Source organism: Piliocolobus tephrosceles, chromosome 12, assembly GCF_002776525.5.
Source record: "Piliocolobus tephrosceles isolate RC106 chromosome 12, ASM277652v3, whole genome shotgun sequence".
In the NCBI taxonomy this organism is placed as follows: Eukaryota; Metazoa; Chordata; class Mammalia; order Primates; family Cercopithecidae; genus Piliocolobus; species Piliocolobus tephrosceles.
In genome coordinates, this window is record NC_045445.1 from 4,005,331 (window position 1) to 4,030,658 (window position 25,328).

The following is a 25,328-nucleotide window of genomic DNA, read 5'->3' on the forward strand; positions in this document are numbered from 1 at the left end:
AATAAAGGACATGAACAATCACTTCACAAAAGAAATACAAATAACAAACACACTTCTATTTATTTATTTATTTATTTTGAGACAGGATATTACTCTGTCACCCAGGCTGGAGTGCAGTGGTGAGATCTCGGCTCACTGCAACCTCTGCCTCCCAGGCTCAAACAATCTCCCACCTCAGCCTCCTGAGTAGCTGGAACTATGAGCGCACGCCACCACACCCAGCTAATTTTTTGTATTTCTGGTAGAGACAGGGTTTCACTATGTTGCCCAGGCCAGTCTCAAACTCCTGAGCTAAGTGATCCTCCCACCTTAGCCTCCTAAAGTGCCAGGATTACAAGCGTGCGCCACCTCACCCCACCATAAACACACTTTTTAAAAAAAGGTTAACCTCATTAGTAATCAAGTAATACAAATGAAAAGACCACCTTTTGCTCCCTTCTGATTGCTTAGGCATCCCTATCCACCTGGTGGGAGTATAAATTAGCCTTTCTGGTAGATAATCTTAGGGCCTTAAAGGGTCATGAATAAAGCTTATTTTAAATTAATCCCTTCCTTTTAATGCATATTCCAAAATCTCCCTCTAATTACACAATCTCCCCCTGGATACCTTGAACCATTTTCTGTTAAAGTTGTATTTGTTTTGGTTATGCAACAATTTTATCATAACTAGAAAACAATGCCAATATTTAGGAAGGTATAGCAGCCTGCTCAGCAGGCCTTAGCCCTCCAGTATGTCCTTCAGCAACCTTTCCGGTTGGAGGATTGCCTAGTACCTTAAACATAAGGTCTAGCAGTAATTTCACAAGACAGAGGTTTTCAAAAATGAAGTTATGTGAAAGGATTTACAAATGTAAAACTCACTTAACACATATAAGGCATCCTATCTAAAAGCTTTTCTGGGCCGGGAGCGGTGGCTCACACCTGTAAATCCCAGCACTTTGGGAGGCCGAGGCAGGCGGATCACCCGAGGTCAAGAGTTCAAGACCAGCCTGGCCAACATGGTGAAATCCCATCTCTACTAAAAAATACAAAAATTAGCCGGGCGTGGTAGCACACGCCTGTAATCCCAGCTACTCAGGAGGCTGAGGCAGGAGAATCACTTGAATCTGGGAGGCAGAGGTTGAAGTGAGCTGAGATTGCACCTCTGCACTCCAATCTGGGCTACAGAGTGAGACTCTGTCTCAAAAAAAAAAAAAAAAAAAGGCTTCATTCAATAGGCCAGCCCAAAATGACCTAATATTCAAATATGAAAATGAATGCGGGGAAAGAGATAGAAAAATCTGAAAATTCAACTTACCCTCTTAATAGACTCATTCTCCAAGGAGTGTGAATTATATTTAGAAGTTGATGCAGAAGCCATCCTGGAAACTCTACCAAGAAAGACAACATTCAATATCAACTGAATTTGTATGCAATTTCAAACATATGTGACATCTGAGATTTAAATATGGCAACTGAGAGCAAACGGTACTACTTTACAGGTTCCACTTCCATACTAGCCCCAGTGGTAATGAGACATACAAACAATGAACCACAGCGCAGGCAGTATGTGAGAGCTCTAATAAAGGTGCAGGGGACTGGGGAGAACAGACAAGAGAAGCTCAATGCACAAGGGAGCTCAGCAGAAGATGCCACACACATTCCAGGAATTTTTATTCCTAGTGCTCTAATTGCCATCTAAAAAAACTTAATGTTTATTAATTGTGCAACAGGCCTCAAATTTCCATACTCCTTAATTTTTAAAGATAATTTAGAGGCAGCCAAGCAGAATGAAAAAAGAATGGACAATTTAACTCGCACTATTTTCTCTTTTAAGAATTTTGTTTTCTCCAAATGATGGCAGTTTAGAGTGGCATGGATTTGATTGAAATCAAATTAGTAAGATGTGATTTAATCAGTATTTTCTAGGGAAAGTATATACTTCATTTAAATAATGCATATTCATCACAATTCGGGCATAAATGAAAGCATTATATTCAGAACACACACAAATACCATTTTAATGCAAGGATTTATTTAGACTTATGAAGATTACAGCAACAACAGAAAACTAAGTAATGCTTTGGTTACTTTATAAAGTTTAGGACACAGATAGACACACATGAAGTCAGTGGGAGGTAAATCACATCCAATTCAACAAGGTGACTGTGGATATTTATAAAGATCTTTTTGCCAAGCTGTATTAAGAGCAACCAGACACACTAACAATATCCAGCAATGTCATGCCGGAGGTTGCAAATTATTTTTGTGAAAAACCAGACCTTGGTGATGACCTTGAGGAGTAGGATGTAAATAACTCCCACAAGCTTAGCATTCCAATAGTGGAACACTAGGCATAAATGGGTTAACACAACTCGGCACAAAACCCAGTGGGATTTAATAGCTTCACAGTACTGGCCACTGTCCTTAAGAAATAGTCAAGAGAGGTGACAAAGTCACAGACAAAGACAGCCAGCAGGATAAAGAGGTGGAGAGATGACCAGATACGGGCCATCTTACAAGGCTGGGACTGTCAGGATTCCCCCATGAGAGTTCAACACTACAAAGCCAAGGTTTGTGTCTGTCTGGTTCATGGCTGTATCCTGGCGCACATTGGAACTCACAACTATCTGGCGAATGAATGATTACATGGTAAATATACAATACTGTGAAATGTCATGGTGGGGCAAACATGTATACTAGTTCACCAAATCCCAGAACACTGGAACTAGGCAAGTACCACTGAGGCTTGAAAATCAACAATTACAGCAAAATGCATCTTTATAGAAAGAGATGCTCAAAAGAGCTGAAACTACCTACAGGTAGCACAATGCAAAATTAAAAGTAACTTTTAAAAACGATTAATGAATAACACGAAAATGAATTAAATTCAGACAAAATAGTACAATATGCTTTGAAAAACCCTTCTAACCTTAAGTTCATGTCCAAGCAAAATAACCCATTATTCTCAGAGATAGCAGAATGGATGACATGAACTACGGAGCAAGTCAGATGTATCTGCTATGAAATTTTTCTACTCACTAAACAAGACGATATATTAGGGGCAGACTTTCTTCAGTAACTGATATAAAATTATCTTTTAGTATAGATACTTTAAAATGCTTCACTAATATAAGTCAACATTTTAAAACAAAAAGTTACATTCTTACTATCAAGTCAGTAGAAAAAAATCTAAAATCCTGGTTGTACAGTCAACTCAATCAACGTCACCACCCTGTTTATTCATGGGCCATAAAAGAACGATGAGTCTTCCTGCTGTTTCTGATTTTCATGAACAAATTTCAATTTAAAATGGATATAAAGGAAGAAAGCCCTCATTTTCCCTTCATTTAACTGTTTCACTACAACTCACATACCATACAGTTCACCCTTTTCAAATGTACAATTTAAAGGTTTTTAGTATATCCAAAGTTGTGCCACCCATCACCACAATCAGTTTTAGAACATTTTTATTATCCCAAAGAGAAACCTCATACCCATTAGCAGTCACCCACCACTCCCAATCCTCCAGCAACCACGAATCTGCTATCTCTACAGATTTGCCCACTTTGGGCATTTCATATAAATGAAACCGAACAATCTGCAGTCTTTATGTCTAAAGCTCTAATTTTTAGAGTAACACCAGACACTGCTACTACTGTTGATAGTTGGATCAAGTACACATCCGAGAAATCCAAGGGTCCAGATAACATGTACCAGTTCCACAATGAGGCTTACTTTAAAATCTCATCAGTGAGCCTCTCTTTGTTGAATAGTTTTGATTGATCCCTGAAGTTTACTGAAGCTGGAACAGCATCATGCTGGTGTGCACAAATGTTGCAGCTGACTGCACTCAAATTCCAATGCTGCAACTCATCATTTGACCTTGAGTGTGTTATTTAACTTCTCTGGGCTTTGGTTGCTATTACCCCCATTTTACATCAACATTATTGGGTGAAACAAATGAATTAATACATTCATGAAGGGCTTGGAACCACACAGTATATCTGTTAACAAATTACTAGCATTTTTAAAATTTTTAATTTTTACGAGCACAAAAGGATAACTATTGAATGCCAATGTCTTAGCCAATTCTATAAATTAGTCCTGACCTTGGAAATACTAGGAGAAAAGTTAACTATTACAGGGATAGTGCACGGCTAGCAGCCACTCAGTTATAAAGTGCTTTTTGCTTAAAAAAAAAAAAAAGTACATGACAATAATGGCTCTAATAGGAAAATGGGAAGCAGTGTAGCACTTTGGCAAATGTACTGGACAGGTGTGCACAAGCCCTGGGCTGTCTCTAACTTACCAAGCAAAGAAAGTGCATCCATATATTCGTGTATAAAATGACTATGTTAGCGTAAAAGCAGTTGGATGATAATTAGAAGCTATAGTGAAGTCTACAAAAATCAGCTACCCTTTTGGTTACAGAGTATTTCATCCCAAAGCCCTAAGAATCAAGTTTTTATCCTTTTTATTTAAAAAAACCAAAAAAATGTTGATTTTTGGCTACCTTGGCTTTAAAGCAAAAATTAAAAGTTGATTCCGTATATATATGTTAAGTACGGCACTCTAACCAGAGGTAGACTTCTATCATTTTTGATCCCCCAAAATAACCTTTGAGATTATTTAAGCCCAACCCTCTCCTGTTACAGAGGAGATGAGGGGGGCCTAGAGGGTGTGTGACAAGGTCCTGGAGTGACTTACTAGCAGGGCCAACTCTAGCCTAGGTCTCCTTGCACTGCAGAGTCCCTTCCACCTACAGAAAAGTGCTTGTAAGTGGTCTCTGGAAGGAAACCAGGTTGCACGTGACTGGTCCCAATCTCAGTAGAAGAGCATGAGACTAAGAAGCATAGTTAAGAGAACTCAACTCACCCAGCCAACCAACCTTTGGGGCCTCTAAGTTCCAAGAATTTTATCTGTTTTATTTATTTACAGCACCTGTAACAGTGCCTGGCACCCAAAAGACACTTCACAGGTATTTGTTAAATGAGTGAATGACCTGGGCAATTAAGGATTGGCCAAGGAACATAACAGTCGTTAGTAGCGTGATATTTCGCCTAAGCCAGAGGTTCACACAAACTTATGTTTGAAATGGCATGACAAGGCCTTGACTAATCAGGATGGTCCAGGCAGGGTGGTTCTGGGCAGCAGATTTAAATGTATATACCCTTATACAGTTAACTGCAGGGTTAACTTATACCCCTTTGAAACAATTTGCACTGAAAATAATTTGAGTAATGCTATCTTCCCTTATAGACTTTTCCATGAAGCAGACGTTTCAAATTAAGGTACAGTCCTCCCAGTACAGGGGGCTGGGATTGGTCAGTTGAATCTGTGGAAGCGGATACAAAACCTCTTTCACTGCATCCTTTTTCCAGACTAAGGAACTGTTTTCCCTTTTCTGTTGAATATGGAAAACAACAATACACAAACCTGAAGCACACATAAAAACATTTAAAAATGCATGCCACTTTTACCCTTATGTTAAAAATCTAAAAGCAGCAGAACTAGAAAATAATTTTGACCTCTGCCTCATAGAGCCTTTGCAAGCAAAATGTAAACACCACAGGGAGCTCTATTTCCCATCGTCACCTGATTTGAGATCAATGGCCCTGAGTGGTTTTTCTGAACTTTTCTGTATACAAACAAAACAGTGACAAAGGTATGCAGCCTTTGTCTTTTGATGAGCCTTAATGTGCTTTATGACTCTGTGTTGGCATTTACTATAAGTTCTTTTTTTTTTTTTTTTTTTTTTTGAGGCGGAGTCTCGCTCTGTCGCCCGGACTGGAGTGCAGTGGCCGGATCTCAGCTCACTGCAAGCTCCGCCTCCCGGGTTTACGCCATTCTCCTGCCTCAGCCTCCGGAGTAGCTGGGACTACAGGCGCCCGCCACCTCGCCCGGCTAGTTTTTGTATTTTTAGTAGAGACGGGGTTTCACCGTGTTAGCCAGGATGGTCTCGATCTCCTGACCTCGTGATCCGCCCGTCTCGGCCTCCCAAAGTGCTGGGATTACAGGCTTGAGCCACCGCGCCCGGCCACTTTAAGTTCAATCATGCTCTTTCTCTGGAAAGATGCTGCTTATGGAAACATACCGAGACTTAAAACCTGACTTCTAAAGTTTGTCAGAGAACAAGCAGCCTCTCCGTTCAGAATTCCAGGTCTTTCTAAGGTAGTTGTCCTTACTTAGAAGTCTGTTTTGAAAAAGATGCCAAATCTCTTTGGTAGCGGTGCTCAATACTATCAGACTCGAAACTCCCTTTTTATAAAACAAATTTCTGTAAAGTCCCCTTTGCTAGGCTGAAATGAAAACCATGGATATCATCAATCTAAACATGATTTAAAAATCAATATACTGTACTAACTCCAATATAAAGGAGAAATAAAAGGACAGTGATTTATAATAAAATAATGTATTTTTTAATGAATTACACCATAACCAAAACATCCCCCCATTTCCAATTTGGCCTCTAGGGGGAGTGTCACCCCCAATGAGAACCATTCACAGAGTTCTGTACCTGGAGTGCTAGTAAACACAGGATTTACTATAAACTTATTCTGATTTTTTGCATTAAAGTAGCTCGGATTGTAGGCCACCTAGGAGGCAAAAAAATGAAACATACCTTGAGAGGTCCTCAACCTAATCACTGTGAACAAAGATAAATGTTTATATTCCAGCCATTTTCAGACCAGGTATACCATCAATTTAACACATATATTTGCTTACTTGGGGGGAAGTTTCCAGGTACTCAACTCACATGAAAATAAACTATGATCTGCAAAAGCAGAAGTTTGGTTCTTTTTTTTTTTTTTTTTTTGAGACGGGGTCTCACTGTGTCCGCCAGGCTGGAGTGCAGTGGCGCCATCTCTGCTCACTGCAAGCTCCGCCTCCCGGGTTCACGCCATTCTCCTGCCTCAGCCTCCTGAGTAGCTGGGACTACAGGCGCCCACTACCGTGCCCGGCTAATTTTTTTGTATTTTTAGTAGAGACGGGGTTTCACCATGGTCTCGATCTCCTGACCTTGTGATCCGCCCGCCTCGGCCTCCCAAAGTGCTGGGATTACAGGCGTGAGCCACTGCGCCCGGCTGTTTGGTTGGTTTTTATATATTTTCCTTCGAACAAGGGATTGACAAACTTTTCGTGTAAAGGGCCAGATACCCAGACATTTCTGTTGCAACTACTCAGTACTGTGTTGTAGCACTGAAGCAGCAATATGGAAATAAACGATGGGCTATATTCCAATAAATTTTTATTTACAAAAACAGGCTGTCACGCCCTGCATTAAACTATTAAAATCATTCCCATGTGAACTGTCTTTAGCCAAAGTACATAATAATCATATTCTCTTAAACTAAAAAACAAGCTATTAACCCCACCATCGAGAGCTTGTCAAAATGCCACTATGCGCACCTACAAAACAGTGTGATACATTTGAAAAAAAGGAAGGGATTCTGTATTCAGACCAATTTGTGTTTCAGATCCCAATTCTGTCACTTAATTACTGCAGTTCCCAGTCTATAAAATGGGCATGATACCAGCCCTCACAGTGCTGTCATGAGGAACAGGTAAAATTATAGCACAGTAGATGGCACAACAAAGATGCTCAAATACCAGTTTCCTTCCTCCTACCAGAGATGCTTTATGCGTTTTTTTTTTTTTTTTTTTTTTTTTTTGAGACAGAGTCTCACTCTGTCGCCCAGGCTGGAGTGCAGTGGTACCACCTCAGCTCACTGTAACCTCTGCCTCCTGGGTTTGAGTGATTCTCCTGCCTCAGTCTCCCGAGAAGCTGGGATTACAGGTGTGCGCCACCATGCCCAGTTAATTTTTGTATTTTTAGTAGCGACAGGACTTCACCAAGTTGACCAGGCTGGTCTCGAACTCCTGACCTCAAGTGATCCGCCCACATCGGCCTCCCGAAGTGCTAGGATTACAGGCATGAGCCACCACACCCAGCCCAATGAACTCTTAAGTCACTAGAAAAACTGGTGCTAATATGCTAGGCTGGTTGTCCACAAAATATACCATATCCTTGATTGCCTAACCATTCTGCACACAGGTTTTCTAAGATGATCAATCTAATCTTGCCAAGACGCCAATCAGTCTTACAGCAGTTTACCTTCAAATATGCCTCCTTCCATTAAAAAAAGAAAACACTTGACTCCTAGCCCAGGGAAACTTTCTGTGAAATCCTTAACATACAGATCTCATCTCAATACTTTCTATTCAGGCTCAGGTATCTAAAAATAGGCTAGAAATCTAACTATGTTTACTCCAAAAAAGGATCCCCCAAGTAAGTGGCCTACTGTCCACATAGACACATGTAACAGATGCATTAGAGCTTCTCGATTTGTCTTGGTCACTTCAAATCTTAGGGCTACAGGGTATTTAGTTTGATGATTCCTCTTTGAAAATTGTAAGATGCTATATAGTATTTCACTTAAAATCTCACTCTTCGTATAATTTTGATATTTACAATTTATTTTAAACATGATATATGTACCCCTATTTCTTTAAATGCTGCAAAGACCTTTGACTAAAAATAATATAATTCAGACCCAGTGGAGAATGCATTTTGAATCATTTTTTCCAGTGGCTAGTGATGGATGTGGGCTGATCTCTTCACCCTATTTCTTGGTCCCCTCACGACAAATGGCACATCTTCAAGACAGCTGATTGGCTTTAGCGGCATGAGCTGTGGCCATGAAACAGGGTAACTTTAGAAATTCTTCTTAAATTGAAAGTGATATGGTAAGTAAACTGTGAGAAAAGTCAGCTACTATCAGGTTATTTGTTTTTAATGTACAAAGGCTACCTAGCAATACTGCACACATTTAAACAGATCACTAAACTCACCAATGGCTTTTTCAACAGTCAAATACCTGCCAGTAAACAAAGTTTTAAAATAGGAACAAGATCAAGTTCCCGTGCATCTGCCAATTCCAAAACTCATGAACCCAGCTGATCTGCTCAATGAAAAAAACTGTATTGTATTGAACTATTTTCCCCTGTGAGAACTATTCACAAAAAGTACATTTTAAATTTATAAGTAAACAGTAACTTCTTTAGCAAAAGTTAAAACAGTAATTGTTGAAGAATAGAAACATGTAAAAAAAAATAGTTATAACTATGATAGTAACAAAGGTGCCAGATCAAAACATCTCCTTACTTTCCAAGAACCTTCTCAGGTCTGAGCTAAAGGACCCCAAAGAAAAGCCCAGGCATTAGGCATTACTAATGAAGATTCTTGCAACCAGAATCAGCAGTGGAGGAGGAGGGGAAAAAAAGGAACTCTAGAGCGGATGTGCATAGTATCTAAAAAACTGAAGAGAGGAGAAAAGGCTGGAGATAACCTGCCATTTGAAACAGTTCCTCTAGGTACTCTCACTTGAAGGCAGAAGCAGGGGCTTTGTTGGCATCTGCTTTGTTGGCATTTACCTGCTTCAAAACATGGAAAGCTTTTCCTGACCTCTCCCCCGCCCCCCCCCCCACACACACACCCCCTCGCACTCTCTCTCTACTTCTCTGTACACCATACATATTCCTAATATAGTCAGTCCTCCACATCCAGGAGTTCCACATCTAGTGATTCAACCAATTGCGGGTCAAAAATATTTGGGAAGAAACACAAAAATAACAGTACAACAACAACAACAAAATACAAATACAAATAATACAAATAGAAAAAATACAAATAGAAAAATAATTCAAATACTAATTTTTATTTGTATTTACATAGCATTTCCATTGTATTAGTTATTATAAGTAATCCATAGAGGACTGAAAGTACACAGGAGGATATGCAAGGTTATATGCAAATACTATGCCATTTTATATCAAGGACTTGGGCATCCAAGGATTTTGGTATCCTCGGGGATCCTGGAACCAGTTTCCCACAAATACCAAGGGACGACTGTATTTCATTTCTCACCGTGTACTTATGCCTTGACATTTTGTGTTCCGTCTCTTAGATTTCTAGAACTTCCTAAGGTCAGGGGCCATGTTTTCCATTCTCGCACCAGCACAAAGCACAGTTTGGGTACTCAGTATTCAGTGAAGAAACAAATATAGCATCACCCCCATAAACTTTCATGACTTTGGAAAAGTGAGTCATCAGCCATTAAAGGTACTCCAACCTACCTCCCTAGGGCTGATTTTTATGTTTATAATTCCCTTGCATATCTTTAAAATTTTCCACACATGTATACATTCCTGAATAATGTGATTTTCCATGTTTTTGAAGTTTTATGGAAATGGAATCATTATACATTCTTCTGCCACTTGCTTTTCTCACATAGTGTTATTGAGAGAGTCATAAATGTTGATGCATATAGTTGTGTTCCACTCATTTTCACAGCTGCATAGCAGTCCACTGCTTTGCACTTGGTTTTTCCATTCTCCTCCCAGTGACCATTTGAGCTGTTTCCAGGTTTCACTATTATAAACAGTGCTGTTATAAGCATCCTTGGAAATGTCTCCCGTTCCCAGCATGCATGTAAAAACTGTATTTTTGTGCCAGATTTTCATATATATATATATTTGCTGCCAGATCAGGTACGGCAAATATATATTTAAATATATAAATTATAAATTATATATTTAAATATATAAATATGTATATTTAAATCAAAGTATCTGGAGAAGGTGGATAATGGATGAAAACATAGGCAAATCCACCATTTGAAATGAAATCCCAAGCTTGTCAACATTCTAATTCAAGCAGATGGGCCGTGTATTGGTGTCCCGGGGCTACTGTAAAGAAGTCCCACAAACTGGATGGCCTAAAAGAACAGAAATAAATTCTCTCACAGTTCTGGAGTCCTGAGGTCCAAGGTCAAGGTGTTGGCTACGCCATGCGCCGTCTGGAGCCTCTAGTGGAGGATGCTTCCTTGCGTCTCCCTAGCTTCTGGTGGTGGCTGCAATCCTTGGCATTCCTTGACTTGCAGCTTCACCACTCCAATCTCTGCCTGTTGGCACATGGCTTTCTCCCTGTGTGTCTGTGTTTTCACATGGTGCTCTCTTCTAAGGACACTAGTCGTGTTGGATGAGGGGCCCACCCTACTCCAGTGCTGCATGACCTCATCTTAACTAACTACATCTGCAATAACACTATTTCCAAACAAGGCCACAGTCTGAGGAAATAGGGGCCAATGCTTCAGTGTATCTTTTTAGGGGACACAATTCAACCCATAATAGGCAGGAGGTTGGCTACAGAAATTAACAGTCTACAAAATGGTCATGTCGACATATGGTTACATTCAGAACAATTTCATTTGTCAATCTATCTATAAGCATTCAGTGAACACCTATTAAATTAACCAGTACTCAAAGAGTAATATGGTTTTTTAGAAGAAATAATGAAATGACAACAAGCCAATCATTCTGAGATACTCCTTACTCAGCATATAGAACTATCTAATCTTGTTTCCAAAGAGTTCACAATCAGTAACTATATAGTGGGCAACTACGCTGGACTATAATGGAGATTTCCCCCTCCCCACAACCAAAAAAAAAACTGAGATAGGTCTTCAAGGAGCTAAAAACTGAGATGGGGAGAAGATGAACAAATGTTTAGATAACAATAAAGATAATGAATATGTATTTAAAAGGTTAAATAGTAATAAAGACAATAACAGAGGTGATACAATTAAAGCAAAACAGAGTATCTGCTTATGCTAATTGGTCATTGCTTTCATTTACTGATCATCTACTACCTGTCAGACATTGTTCTAATCACAGATTAAGTCATTTAATCCCCACCAAAACCTTAAAAGGCAACTACGTATTACTATCATCATATGACAACTGACAAATACAAGGAACAGGAAGGTTAAACAATTTGTCTGCTAATAACTGTCAAAAGTGGAATTGAAATCCAGGCAATCTGACCAGCCCTCTTATCCACTAACAGATAGGTACCTGTCTTTCTCATTCTGTCATAGATGATCATATTAAAATGAGGACATTATGCCTCCTGCTTGCACAGCTGGATAAAAAATCTTTTCGGAATTTCACCCATGTGATAAAATGTGATGGTCACAAAGAAGAACCCTAGACTTCACTTTAAAGATGATCAACAAATATACTTTTTCCCCTGAAATCCAAGTCTGTGAGTCACTGAAACAGTACAATCCTTGTTTGTCTACTGAAACATTTCTTTGTATCCACTTAGTCTTTATTAAAATTATCTTTTAAAAGGGGAAAGCTTTATTACTAGTGCACAAAATACCCCATGAGGTGCAACTATGATGTAATGAGGCATTTGTTAAAAAGCCTGTCAGATCATATATAGCTGAGTTATTCTTCAAAGTAGTCCCTTTTGATGGTGTACACAAATTCCAGCAATGTGGCCACTGTTCAAACTATTCTTTGAATTATTCTTTTGAAACTGCTTTTGGAATTTAAGGCTACATAAGGTACCATCTCATGAACTTTAACCATATCTCAATTTTTAAACCAAACCCAACGCTCCACACAGCACCGGTGCCCATTCTGTATATTAATAGAGGTGATACAAAATGATTTTGGCCTAGAGGCTTTGAGGATTTTTTTTTTAAAGGTACCATAGTCTCTGAAGTCAATTCCAAAGAAGAGTTCCAAAATGCACTGAATAACTTGGATTTGGAACTTCCTGACCTTCCTCTTCATGGGGCTTTTGGAACGCTGCCTAGGGTCTTTTGATTGTTGAAAATGTTGGGCTTGATACATCTTAATTAGTCCTAATTTGCAAGAGCAGGTCGACCTTGAAGGTTAGCAGAGATAAGCAGGAGGAGTAGTAGTTTGCCCAGCAGGCACTTTGCCATAGTAGAAAAGGAGTATGCACAGGGAATCCCCAAAGACGGCTGAATCAGGATCCCAGGAGAATCAGAAGGAGAAAGACTTGCCATGATCTAGAGAGTATGGACAATAGTTATCTTCCTACTTGGAGCAGTTACTTCTTATTCCAGCCACAAACACAAACAACCACCTATCCTTGTTACAGAAGAAGGTGAAAGGACTGAATGTACATATTTTTATAACTTGGCACTATTGGCAGAGAAGGTTTCACAGATGGGGAAGAAATAACCTAAAGAAAGAAATGAAAAAGGCAAGGAGATGAAGAAGAACCAAAACCAGTGTTAAAAGAATGGCAAGGAAAGAGAAGATGAAGAAATTCCAGTTCTAAAATAATGATACATGTGAATCTCGCAGAGAATTTCCATGTCTTTTGAAGGAGCAGTATATGCTGCTCCACAGAAGAATAAAAAGAATTCCCAAGCTCCAGATGGAAATTCTGTTATCGACACTAGGAGGAAAAGCTGGGTACTGGTGGTTAAGAATGGGTATAAATGTGGTGATATGTATAGTCAGTAAGACTATTCATGAGGTGTGCTATCTTTCCGAAGACTGTATCTGAGACGTGGCTTCTATTAACGTAATTCAACATCTATCCATGATTTAAAAAAAAAAAAACCCTCAGGAAATCAGGAATTGTCAAGGGCACCTATGAAAAACCTTCAGCTGACATCACAAGTGAGAAAGTATTTCTTCTTTCACCAATAAGAGTGGGAACAAGGCAAGGATGGTCACTCTTATCACTTATATTTAACATCTTTTAGAGCTTCTAGCAAGTTCAAAACATATATTGGAAAGAAGAAGTAAAACTGTATTTACAGACAACATAATCATGTATGCAAAGAAAAAAATCCTAAGAATACTACAAAAAAAAACTATTAGAATAAGTAAATTTAGTAAGGCTGCATAAAACACAAAGCCAGTATAAAAATTAATTATATTTGTACTGTAAGCAATGAACATATGAACACTGAAATATAAAAATACTGGCCCAGTGCTGTGGTTTATGCCTGTAATCTCAGTACTTTGGGAGGCTGAGGCAGGAGAACCACTTGAGCCCAGGAATTTGAGACTAGCCTAGGCAATACAGCAAGACCCTATCTCTACAAAACATTAAAAAAAAAAAAAATTAGCTGGGCATGGGGGTATGCACCTGTAGTTTTCAGCTACTCCAGAGGCTGAGGAGGGAGGATCACTTTAGCCCAGGAGGTTGAGGCTACAGTGAGCCACCATCATGCCACTGCACTCCAGCTTAGGTGACAGAATAAGACCCTGTCTCAAAAAACTTTTTTATTTTAAAAATGTCATTTGTAATACCAAAAAAATGAAATATTTAGGGAAACACTGAACAAAATACGTACAAGAATCATACACTGAAAACTACAAAACACTGCTGAGATAAATTAAAGACCTAAATACATGGAGAAATATTGCATGCTCGGGCTGGGCGCAGTGGCTCACGCCTGTAATCCCAGCACTTTGGGAGGCCGAGGCGGGCAGATCACCAGAGGTGGGGAGTTCAAGACCAGCTCAACCAACATGGAGAAATCCCGTCTCTACTAAAAATACAAAATTAGCTGGGCATGGTGGCAGGTGTCTGTAATCCCAGATACTCGGGAGGCTGAGGCGGGAGAATCGCTTGAACCTGGGAGGTGGAGGTTGCAGTGAGCTGAGATCGCACCACTGCACTCCAGCCTGGGCACCAAAAGCAAAACTCCATCTCAAAAAAAAAATATATATATATATATGTATATAAAATAAATATATGATAGCATATATCATATAAATATATCATATATATCATATATATATCTCACATGCTCAAGGATCAAGGACTCATTATTGTCATGATGTCAATATTGATCTACAAAGTCAATGAAATCTTTATCAAAATCCCAACAGGCTTTGACAAGATGATTCCAAAATTTGTACAAAAAGGCAAGCAACCAAGAATACTCAAAACAATCTCGAAAAGAAAAAAAAAAAAGTTGCAGTACTTCCACTACCTGATCCCCAGACTTATTACAATGCCTCAGTAATCAAGATACTGCAGTATGGTATAAGGATAGACATACAGATCAATGGAACAGAACAGAGACTACAATTAGGCCCTTCTTTTTGAGGTCCTAGCAATGGTCAATTGATTTTCAACAAAATTACCAAAATATGTGGGCCTTTTCCCACAAATGATGCTGGAACAGTTTGATGTCCATATGGAAAAATAAATGAATCTTGACTCTTACTTAACAAAATATACAAAATTAACATGAAATGGAACATAGACATACTAGTTTTATGTTGCTGAATAACAAACTTAGCAGCCATAAACAGCACACATTTATCATCTCACAGTTTCTGTGGGTCAGGTGTCCAGGCACAGCTTAGCTGGGTCCTCTGCTCAGGGTCTCACAAAGTTGCAATCAAGGTATTGGCCAGTCTGCATTCTCATCTGGAGGCTCAACTGGGGAAAATCTGCTTCCAAGTTCATTCAGAGTGTTGGCAGAACTCATTTCCTTGAGGCTGCATGGTTGAGGGCCCTGGCTTTTTGTCAAGCAGCTTTTAGGTCCTAGAGACCACCTACAGTTCCTTTCTATGTGGCCTTCCTCAATGTGGCTGCTCACATCAACAAGTCAGCAAGGAGAATCTCACCTCAGGAGGACCCAGACCTTCTTTTAAGGGTTTTGGGCTGATCAATTCAGGCCTACCCAGGATAATTTCTCTTCTGATTAACTCAAAATCTACTGGTTGTGACCTTAATTATATCGGTAGAATTCCTACACTTTTTCCATATTCTAGTCTATATTCTAGAAGCAAGTCACAGGCCCTGCTCACACTCAAGGGAAGGGGATGACACAGGTATAAACAGCAGGGGTGGGAAAGATCTGTCTGCCAAAACAGATCTAAACATAAGAGCAGGACTAAAAAAGTTCTGGAAGGAACACAGTGGAAAACTTTTGTGAATGTAGGTTAAGATTTCTTAAAACACAAAAGCTCAAACCATAAGAGGGGAAAAAATAAATAGGACTTCATCAAAATTAAAAATCCTTGCTCTTGCACAGAGGCACAGTTAAGAAAATGAAAGGCAAACCACAGTTTGAGAGAAGATGCTTGCAAATCACATATCTGATGAAGTACTTGTATCCAGAACATATAAAGAACCCTCACAACTTCAGACAGACAATCCAATTTAATAAGAAATGGGCAAAAGATTTCAGCAAACACTTCACCAAAGAAGATAAACTTAATGGCCAAACAAGCACATGAAGACATGCTCACTATTACTAGTCACTAGGAATTTGTAAGTTAAAAATACAATGAGATACCATTATACACCCAAATGGCTAACATTTTAAAGGCAGACAATTAAAGCCAGTAGGAATGTAAAGTGGCACAACGGCATGGCCACTTTGGAAAACAGTTTGAGTGTTCCTTGTAAAGTTAAACATACACTAAACATATGGCCCAGCAATGCCACACCTAAGTATTTACACAAAGCAAACAAAAACATGAGTCCACATAAAGACCTGTATGTGAATGTTCATGGCAGCTTTTTTTCAAAATGGCCAAAAACTGAATTAACTCAAATGATCAACTACTGAATGAATAAATTACATTATAACCATACTATGGAATACTACTCAGCAACAGAAAGTCAGGAACTGCTGATACATGCAACAACACAAAAATGAATATAGAAAGCAGTATGCTAAGTGAAAGAAGCCAGCCACAAAAATACCACATAAGCCCATCCTTGACAAATTTCAAAGAACTACGAGTGTTCACATCACATTCTTTCACCATAATGCAGTTAAGTTGTAAATCAGTTTTGAAAATACCTAGAAAATATATTTGTAAGTAAAAATGTACTTCTAAACAGCTCACGCGTGAATGAAATAAAAATAGAAATGAGAATATATTACAACTAAATAATCACGAAAATACTATGTTTTGAAACATCCAAACAGCAGAATAAATCTAAAGAAAGGAGGGGAAAATGAAGAATGATTCCTGGTATATACTTTAAGTGAAAAGGGCGAGAGGCTGAATAATGAAATATGTTTTTGTGCAAGAAAAGGGGAAAATACATGTATGTGCTTGTTCAAATTTGCAAAAGATACTTAGAAGAACAAACTAATAAAACCGATCATCTACGGGGGAAAGGAAACAGAACAGCCGGTCAGAGATGGGGTGAAAGCCTTCTGAATGTACCTTGATATAACTGGACTTTAAAATCATACAAAGTTTTTACTCATTAAAAATTAATCAAAAAAGCAGGGGAAAAGCCCTAAAATGGAAACAAATGAACATAATTACATTATCAAGTTGGTGCCATAACTACAACTGACAAACCTCTGGTTAGACTAATAAAAAAGGAGGGCACAAACAAACAACAGTAGGATGCAGGAATGAACAGACAGACACAGCTATAGATTTGGCAGACATTAGCTGGTAGTTTAAAATCTTCCAGGCCCAGGCAACTCCATGTGCAAGTTCTAGCAACATTCAAGGAACCAGTAACTCCAATCTTATACAAACTTCCAGAGAACAGAAAAAGGGAATACCTCAACTCACTTTACAAGGCTAGCATAATCATGATACTAAACTAGACCAAGACAGCACAGGAAAACTAATACCAAATCTTATGTATATAAGATTTAAAAATCCTAAAGAAAATATTAGCAATCAAACCCAGCAGTAAGAAAGAACATGACCCCGTTGAGTTTATCCCAGCAATACAAACTTAGTTAATGCTACAAAGTTACATCAGAAAATCCCTTAAAATAGCCCACCACATTAACAAGTTCAAGGACAGAAAACACATGTTCTCCCTCACCCCTGTAATCCTAAGCACTTTGGGTGGGTGAGGCGGGAGAATTGCTTGAGGCCAGGAGTTTGAGACCAGCATGGGTAACAAAGTAAGAAGCTCTCTCTACAAAAAAACAAACCAAAAACCTATCTCCATAAAGGAAGAAAAGGGGTTTGATAAAATTCAACATCCACTTATGACCGAAAAAAATATACACTAGAAGTGCACCCATACAAAACCTAAAGTTAAACATAATACTTTATGGTGAAACATTGAAAGCACGAGCCTTCTCAAGTAAAGATCTTGGGCCCCACCCCAGAACTACTGAATCAGAAACTCCAGGCAGGACGCCAGGAATCTGCAGTTTTGCAAAAACCCCTCAGGTGATTATGATGCGGCTCGGTGCTCTGAGTGGGAGCCACAGAGCAACACTGTTGGCATCACCTGGGAGCTTGATGGAAATGAGAAGAAAAAGCTCTCCAGGCCCATCCTGGAACCACTGAGTCAGACTCTGTTTCAACTCGAAGTCCAGGTGATTCATGAGGCAACGAAGTTGGAGAAGCGCTCCTAGTGCTGCTGCACGCTGGGACCACTTTTTACAAATACAGATGTCAGAGTCTCAGCCCAGATCAATTAAGTTCGAATATCTGTGGGCAATGCCCAGGGAAGCAAGTATTTAAAACTCCCCAAGTGATTCCAGTGAGCAGCAGGAAAGGCAGTCCCCTGGTCCGTGGCATTCCCTCCAGGAGGAAACGTCTGTTCAGGGACTCTGCACCCTCTCTGAAAAGCCAGAGAAGAAAGAGGCATTCTTCGAGTTCTTTGAAGTTCCCCCCAAGAAAGAAGGCTGCATTTCATACATATATCAATGGTGCCTTTTTAATACGGCTTACAAAACTGAAAACTGAAACTGAGAAAAAACCCTGTAGTCATGAGAGCTGCAGGAAGTTGCAGCAGAGGCTGCAAACCCAGAAGTCAGACTTACCTGGGTTCAAATCCTGATATTGCTGCTTCCTAAACGCTTCAGCTTAGACCTAACCTCTCCGAAACTCAGTGGGGATCTCACCTCAAAGCGATGCTGTGAGGATTCATATGAGACATGATGTAAAAGCACTGGGCTAAGGACTTGGCAAAGATTACACCTAATGTTAAGGTTAAGTTATGACTGAGGCGGCTATTTAAGCATTGACGGTGAATCTGATGAAATCCTCAGCAAATCAAGACCAAATGTATCTCTCCACAGCTGTAGCTCCTAAACACTTGAAATGTGGCTAATCTAAACTGAGATGGGCTATAATGTTAAAATATACACTTGATTGACAATTTAGTACCAAAAAAGGAAAAACATGTCATTATTATGTCGATGACATGTTGAAATATTTTGCACATGCTCTGTGTTAAATATATTAAAATTGATTTCACCTGTTTCTTTACCTGTTCAAAGTGGCTACTAGAAAATTTTAAATTACACATTCTCTATCGGCTAGTGCTATCTTAAAGGACTGGGAAGCCAGGATATGAGCTGGTACTATTAGACTATTTCCGAACTTTAATTTACTGCCAAATCACCTGGGGGTCTCATTAAAATTCACATTCAACCTGAGGAATCAGTGGCGGGTCTCCGTGGGTGAGGATGGGGCTTGAAATTCTGCCTGTCTCACCAGCTCCCGGGGAGCAAGGGCAATCTCCATCAATAAGAAAAACCTGTTTCATGCCAGAGGCGCAATGGGAATCTCTGGGGAGATTATTAGTGTTGATATAGTGAATGAAGGACATGTCCAGCAGGGAGTCAGACTCAGCTTCAACTCTGAAAAAATCAGTTCTCTCTCCAAGCAAGGGATTCAAAGAGGTGGGGGCCAGCGCCAACGGTCAGTCCTCCCTTTGTGAGGGCAACAGGGACCTGTGCTTTCTCTCCCAGATCCAGAACCACTGACATGGGCAAGGAACACCTCAGAACCAGGAAACTCAAAATGGAATACTGGCTGGGGTTTCTCATATCCTGCTAGTCACATAACCTGTGTTAACCGCAGCGCCCTCCTGGGGTCTCACTGAAACCAAGTGCAAACTTTCCTTCTTACTGTTATCCACAAACAGTACTGACACGCAGGTATATTTCATGTCATGGCCAAGTGTCACTGCTGCGCAGGCAGGTACATTTCTTATTTCAGTAAAACAGCTTGGGCCAATTGCAGGCCTGCTGGAATCCAGCATAGTACCTATTCTCCTAAATCCCCACCTAAGTCATCTCAGGGCCACGAAGCAATTTAGAAGTCATATAAGGGAATTTAAAGCACCACCACCTGATGTTAAGAATCTCCCTTACAACCCACCTCTGCCTCTACAGCTCCCAAGAAGGGGAAAGGATAACTGATGTAGCAATCCATTACATTCCAAGCAAGAGGCTCCGGGAAATAAACAATGCTTCCTTCTCACAAAAAAGTTCAAGGACATGCTATCAAAATATAACAATTATCACATGCTAAAGAAAGGGCATCGCTGTGTGCTGTCAGGGTTTGGAGGCAAGGGGATAAGAGCTGAATGAGTTACAAACAACTTTTATTTTTACTTTCAATTATTCCCCCTTCAACTTCCCACCCCAAACGTACTAGCAAGCAAAGCAAAAACTAATCTGTACTCAAACTGCTCATGCCAAGAGTTCAAAAATCAAGAAGCTGAGAAGAAAAGAGTGGCAAGACAATGACTGATTCGCAGAACTTTCTCATTTGCTATTTGATCACGGCAAGAAAGGTTAAGCACGAGCTCCGTTTCATCTGGCGGACAGGGAGCATGATCTCTAGACATGCAACAGAATTGGTTAAATGATCATGTGTGAACAGTTCTAGGCTGGCCTCCTTTGTCTAGTTCAAGTTAAATAATGTTTACTAAATGTCTACTCTGTGTATAGGACCATCTTAGGTTTCAGACAATCAGAAAAATATCTACCTCAGCCCTTTTTATTACAAGCATAGAAAACGAAAAACATACTGAAATATGTAGGAATTACCTATTAAGACAGTCAGGGAACAGCAATACTAAACTAATACAAGTACATGAAATTGCAGAGTGCAACTTATAGAGACATTTGAAGATACTGAGACACAACTTTAACGAGAAAGGGCGACTCAGGCGCCCGCCCTGTTCCAGCAAGGATGATGGTACAGACCTGGAGAGCTATCAGTGATCTCTTCCCCAGAGCCTGGATCGCTTTTTATTGTAACCCCAGAAGCACAAGCATCCAGCCTAGTAAGGACTGAGGAGCTGCGGTCAGGTCTTGACTGGAAAAGAGAAAGTCTTCCATTCTGAGACACTTGTGAGACAGGCAGGCAACATTCCCTGAGGCTGAGCTTGCTTTGCTGTCGCCCTGTGATTGTTGTTATACACTACTACCATTTTAGGAACACACAAAATGAAAACTTGTTATGGTATACCAGTGACATCAGGCCCATATGAAAGAGGCAATATAAATACCTGCATATTTTAATGATGACAAAAGAGGGAGATTGAGGCAGAGAGGCCACACCTACAGCCACAGGGAAGATACTCCAAGAACAGGAAGGACAACTGCCCTCTTATACCAGTTCTCCAAATAGCAACTGCTTATACAACACATTCATGCAATAATAATAATGCCGCAAACTTTACAAAGGTCTCTGATGCATATTTGATTCTCTGAAGAACTCTGGAAACTTGGCAGGACAGGTTTTACTAGCTCTATCTTACAGATGGAAGAGCCACCAGCACCAAGGTTAAATGACTTGTCCAGTGACAGAGTTAAGGAAGAGAACTGGGACCTGAACTCAGCTTCTGTAATCCAAATAGAGAAAGCTTTCTATCACCTCACACAAACAAGAGGCTCATTTACCATAGTTCCTCTGGTAGAAATAGAAAGCACTAGTAGTACCCAATGCCAATTATCTAAAGAGATGCCTCCACATTCTTAAAAAGAAAAAGATGAGATTGTCGTGGTACTCACTGTGGAAAAATACACTGCAAAGATTTCCAATGCAAAACATTCCCCCAACTACGGGAGGACAACTGAACCTAACTCAGTAACTCCTGCTGGGTCTCCAGGTACACTCTCACTTTCAAGGCAGACAAACTAGAAGACCTCTCTTGCTCTATTACTGTTTGGAGCAACAAAATGTGGCCTCAAGAAATTTCTAAATCCAAATGGTAAAGGGAATATAGCACTGCAAGAACCGAGGACACTGCTGCCAGGGTCGCCTGGAACCAAAAGCTCGTGCCAACATGGAAATGCAGAGAAATGTCGAGAAAAGCAAGCTGCTGGATTCCAAAAGTTTATTAAGACATAGCTAGGATAATGTTTTCTCTTAAAAACAGAAAAGTTCCATATCGTTCAAGTCAATAACAGCTTTTCTTGAGTGTGTACTAGATGCAAGACACTTTTCTAAGCACTTAACATACATTATTCACTCAGTCCTTCCAGCAACCCTTTGAGAAAGGTACTATTATTATTTTCATTTGACAGATAAGGAAACTAAGGCACAGAAGTAAGTAACTTGCCTAAAGTCACACAGATAAAATTAGGGCCAGGATTCAAATTGGGTCAGGCTGCCAAATCCAGAGTCAAAATCTTGTAAGCAAGTGACAGTCCCTGTCCCCCCCATCTGCCAAAAAGGAAATAAAGAACTAGAAAACTAGAAAATAATGAAAGCAGAACTTCAAAGAGGTCGAAAACAGGAAAGGAAAATTACTAAAGAATAATGAAAACAATCTATTATTCTGTTATAAAATCGAATAAACTTTAGAAATAATGAGAAACTCCAGACTTTGAAATGCTCTGGTTACCCCTTTAAAATGTCACCTATTCATTGTTGAAGAGTCTCCACTTTTCTCTTTATTTTGGAGCCCTCAATAAGAGCAAGAACCATGTGTTTTCAGTGGTTCCTAAGTAACTACACTTTGTTAATCTGCCTCTCATTTTGGAACAAAAAGTAGTAAAGTATTTTTTGTAACTTTAATTCTTTTTCAGACCTGTAAAAGATTAAAAATTTGCTTTGAAGCCATTGAACATACAGAATATGAGAGAACTTAGAAGGTATTAAATCAATGAACTTTTACAGTCAACTCTCATTAATGCCATTTTATTAGTGAGCACTCTTGTTCCTAAGAAGTTGAGTGCTTCTTTTCTCTTGAGCTATTTCAAAATGAACTAGTTTCTTTACAAACCACACAACTCAAGGACTGATGATCATTTCAGATAAGAGGTTCACAGTACAAACCATTGCACAGGAAGAGAAACCCTTGTGCAAGGTAGCCTGAGAGTCCAGCAGACATTGGCATGAAATCAACATCCAATACTGACCTCAGCAGAGCTTTCTGTAGCTACAGTGAGCTATCTAACTATGAAAACAGCAAAAGATTTGAAAAATACCTCTCTAGGTATTTGAAATCACTCACTGTTTGTATGTAAGAGGGAGGGAAATATGAGTAAAAATGAGGCTGGGATGAGCTTACCATCTAAAAGACACTCATTGGAGAAATGATGACTCCAAAAAATCTCTTTGATTCAGAGATTTACTTTTGGATTTATTTCCTCTAATGGAGCAGCAGCTGGCAATCTAAAACTAGAAATTCAAAGTAATGCCCAAGTCATTCTCAATCATGCCAGCCTGTTTTACTGTCACTGTAAGGTTTCAGAGCTCTATTTTTTCTCACAGCACTCATCTCTGCCAGAAAATACATCATTGTTTATTTTTTTAATTGTGTGCCTCCCCACATATAAACTCTATAAGGCAGGGACCTCAGCAGTGAGGCTCTTTGCTGTCTTCCCAGTGCTCACCCTTGGCACTCTTGTGTTTGATGAATGAATGAAACCATCGACAACTTCATAAATGTAGTTAGAACTTTAAGTTAAAGAGACCAATCATTTACTAACCACACTAGAATCTACAAGCATCCGTGAATGTTATCCACCCTCAAGCACCCTGGGAGGCTACTATACACTGGTGCTGCAGGCAGCACCACTGGTTCAAATCTCCCCCATGGTGTGGAATCGCTTTAGATTTGAGTTTGTGAAACAGCCAAAAGCCATTCAGAATCAAATCTGGTGAATACATGACTGTGCCCAATAGGTATGCTGGATGAAAGCAAATGTGTCTGCAAAGTCACAGGCCTGATTGTCTTATTTGGTTGGTAAACCGATTTTGAAGGAAATTCAAAATGGTCTGCAGTCTAGCAAAATTGCTGGCTCAGTCTCAAGACTAAGTTGGTTATTTCACAAGGAATAAAACTGAGCTGTGGTAAAAAGAATCCAGACAGACACCAAGACACCCCCAGAGAGCTGGCTTGTGATATTAGCTTTGCCATTAAGTTGCGCTGAAGCCCGGGACATTAGTTACCCTCTCTGGGCCTCAGTTCATCCAGGGAACAAATGAACAAGTAAACTTTAGGGTGCCAGTCAATTCTAAAATGCTGTAATTTTATTCTTGGGAAGATCTGGTGTATCTGTTTCAAAATCAGTCGCAAACCACTTCGCCTCAAACGATGCGTGCGTATAAAGCTCTAATATAATTTTTGCAGCAGATTCACTTCTTACTTGCTTGGGCAAATACTAAAATTAGTTTTCACTTCCTGAGCGCAGCAAAAGACGGTTAAGGGAGGCAACCCGGCCAAAGGCGCTTGCTCGTGCCCGTGCATACTTCCGACTGCGTATCAGGGAACTAACCGTTCCCTCTAAGATCTTCCCTCAACTGTTGCAAAAGCAGATAAACCTCTCGTGTATGACACAGAAACACTGGCCAAGAGCGACCATCGAGGCTTCGCGGCCAGTGTCGGGCTGCGGCCGCTCCGCAGGGCCCACTGGGGATGCGGCGGACGCCCGCTCCGCGCAGAGGGCCAAAGCGAGGACCAGCCGCGGAGCGTCGCCGGGGAGGCAGGGCGGACGCCCGGCCCACTCACCGCCCCGGGACGGGGAAGCAAAGTCCGGGCAGTGGCTGAGACGTCCGCCCCCAGCTCCACGGCCAGCCAACTCCTACTCCCGTCCCGACCTTCGCCCGCTGCTGGCCGACCACCTTGGGCGGGGAGAACGGGGGAAAGCCGGAGGTACCTGCCTGCTGCTCCCTGGCCTCAGCCCTGCCCCGCAGGGACAGCGACGGCGCTTGGGCGAAACCCCCACCCAACCCTGCCGGTGCGGCGAGGCCCCGCGCGACTCGCTGGCCCAAGGAGTCCCAACTTCCTCCTCCCGATCCCCTCACCACGGGTCCCCGCAGTGCCCGGCTCCGAGCCAGGCCAGCCGTGAGCGCGCACCCACCTCGGGCTCCGGGCGCCACCGCCGTTGCCAGGCTGCTCGGCTCCCGGGCCCTGCTCCGCCCCCTCTGGGGTCCGCCCCCTACGGCCTGCCCGCCCCCGGCCACCGCCCGCTGCCCTCCTCCCCGTGCCGGTTGGCGAGACTGCATCACGTGACGGGGCAGGGGGCAGGAAGAGTGCGCCGGGTCGACCCGGGGAGCAGCTCCGAGGGGCGGGGCTCTTCGCCCGCGAGGCTGCTGGGAAGCCCATTTTGAAGGGTGCGACGCATGGAGGCAGCTGGGAATTGTAGTTTGCAATATGGTGCTGAGGATGGGCGGGGCCAAGATGCCAGGGGCCATCCCTGTAAGGGAAGTTGGACTGGGCGCCGGGCGGAGGCGGCTGGGAAGCGTAGTCCCGGGACCCTTGTCTGGGTCTCCCTCTTTTTCTTCAGTAAAGGGGAAAT

General features: G+C 40.9%; 1 protein-coding gene across 1 annotated transcript in view; it reads right to left on the minus strand.

Annotated features, from left to right (window-relative positions):
- Positions 1-24,962, minus strand: part of MTM1 (myotubularin 1) — a 101,735-nt gene extending 76,773 nt beyond the window's left edge. Inside the window, exons 1-2 of the mRNA XM_026451554.1 lie at positions 24,891-24,962; positions 1,298-1,370 (exon numbers count right to left, since the gene is read on the minus strand). Of these exons, the coding sequence (XP_026307339.1) occupies positions 1,298-1,360 (63 nt within the window). The 5' untranslated portion in view covers positions 1,361-1,370; positions 24,891-24,962. The remainder of the gene's footprint in view (positions 1-1,297; positions 1,371-24,890) is intronic.
- Between the last annotated feature and the right edge of the window lie 366 nt (positions 24,963-25,328).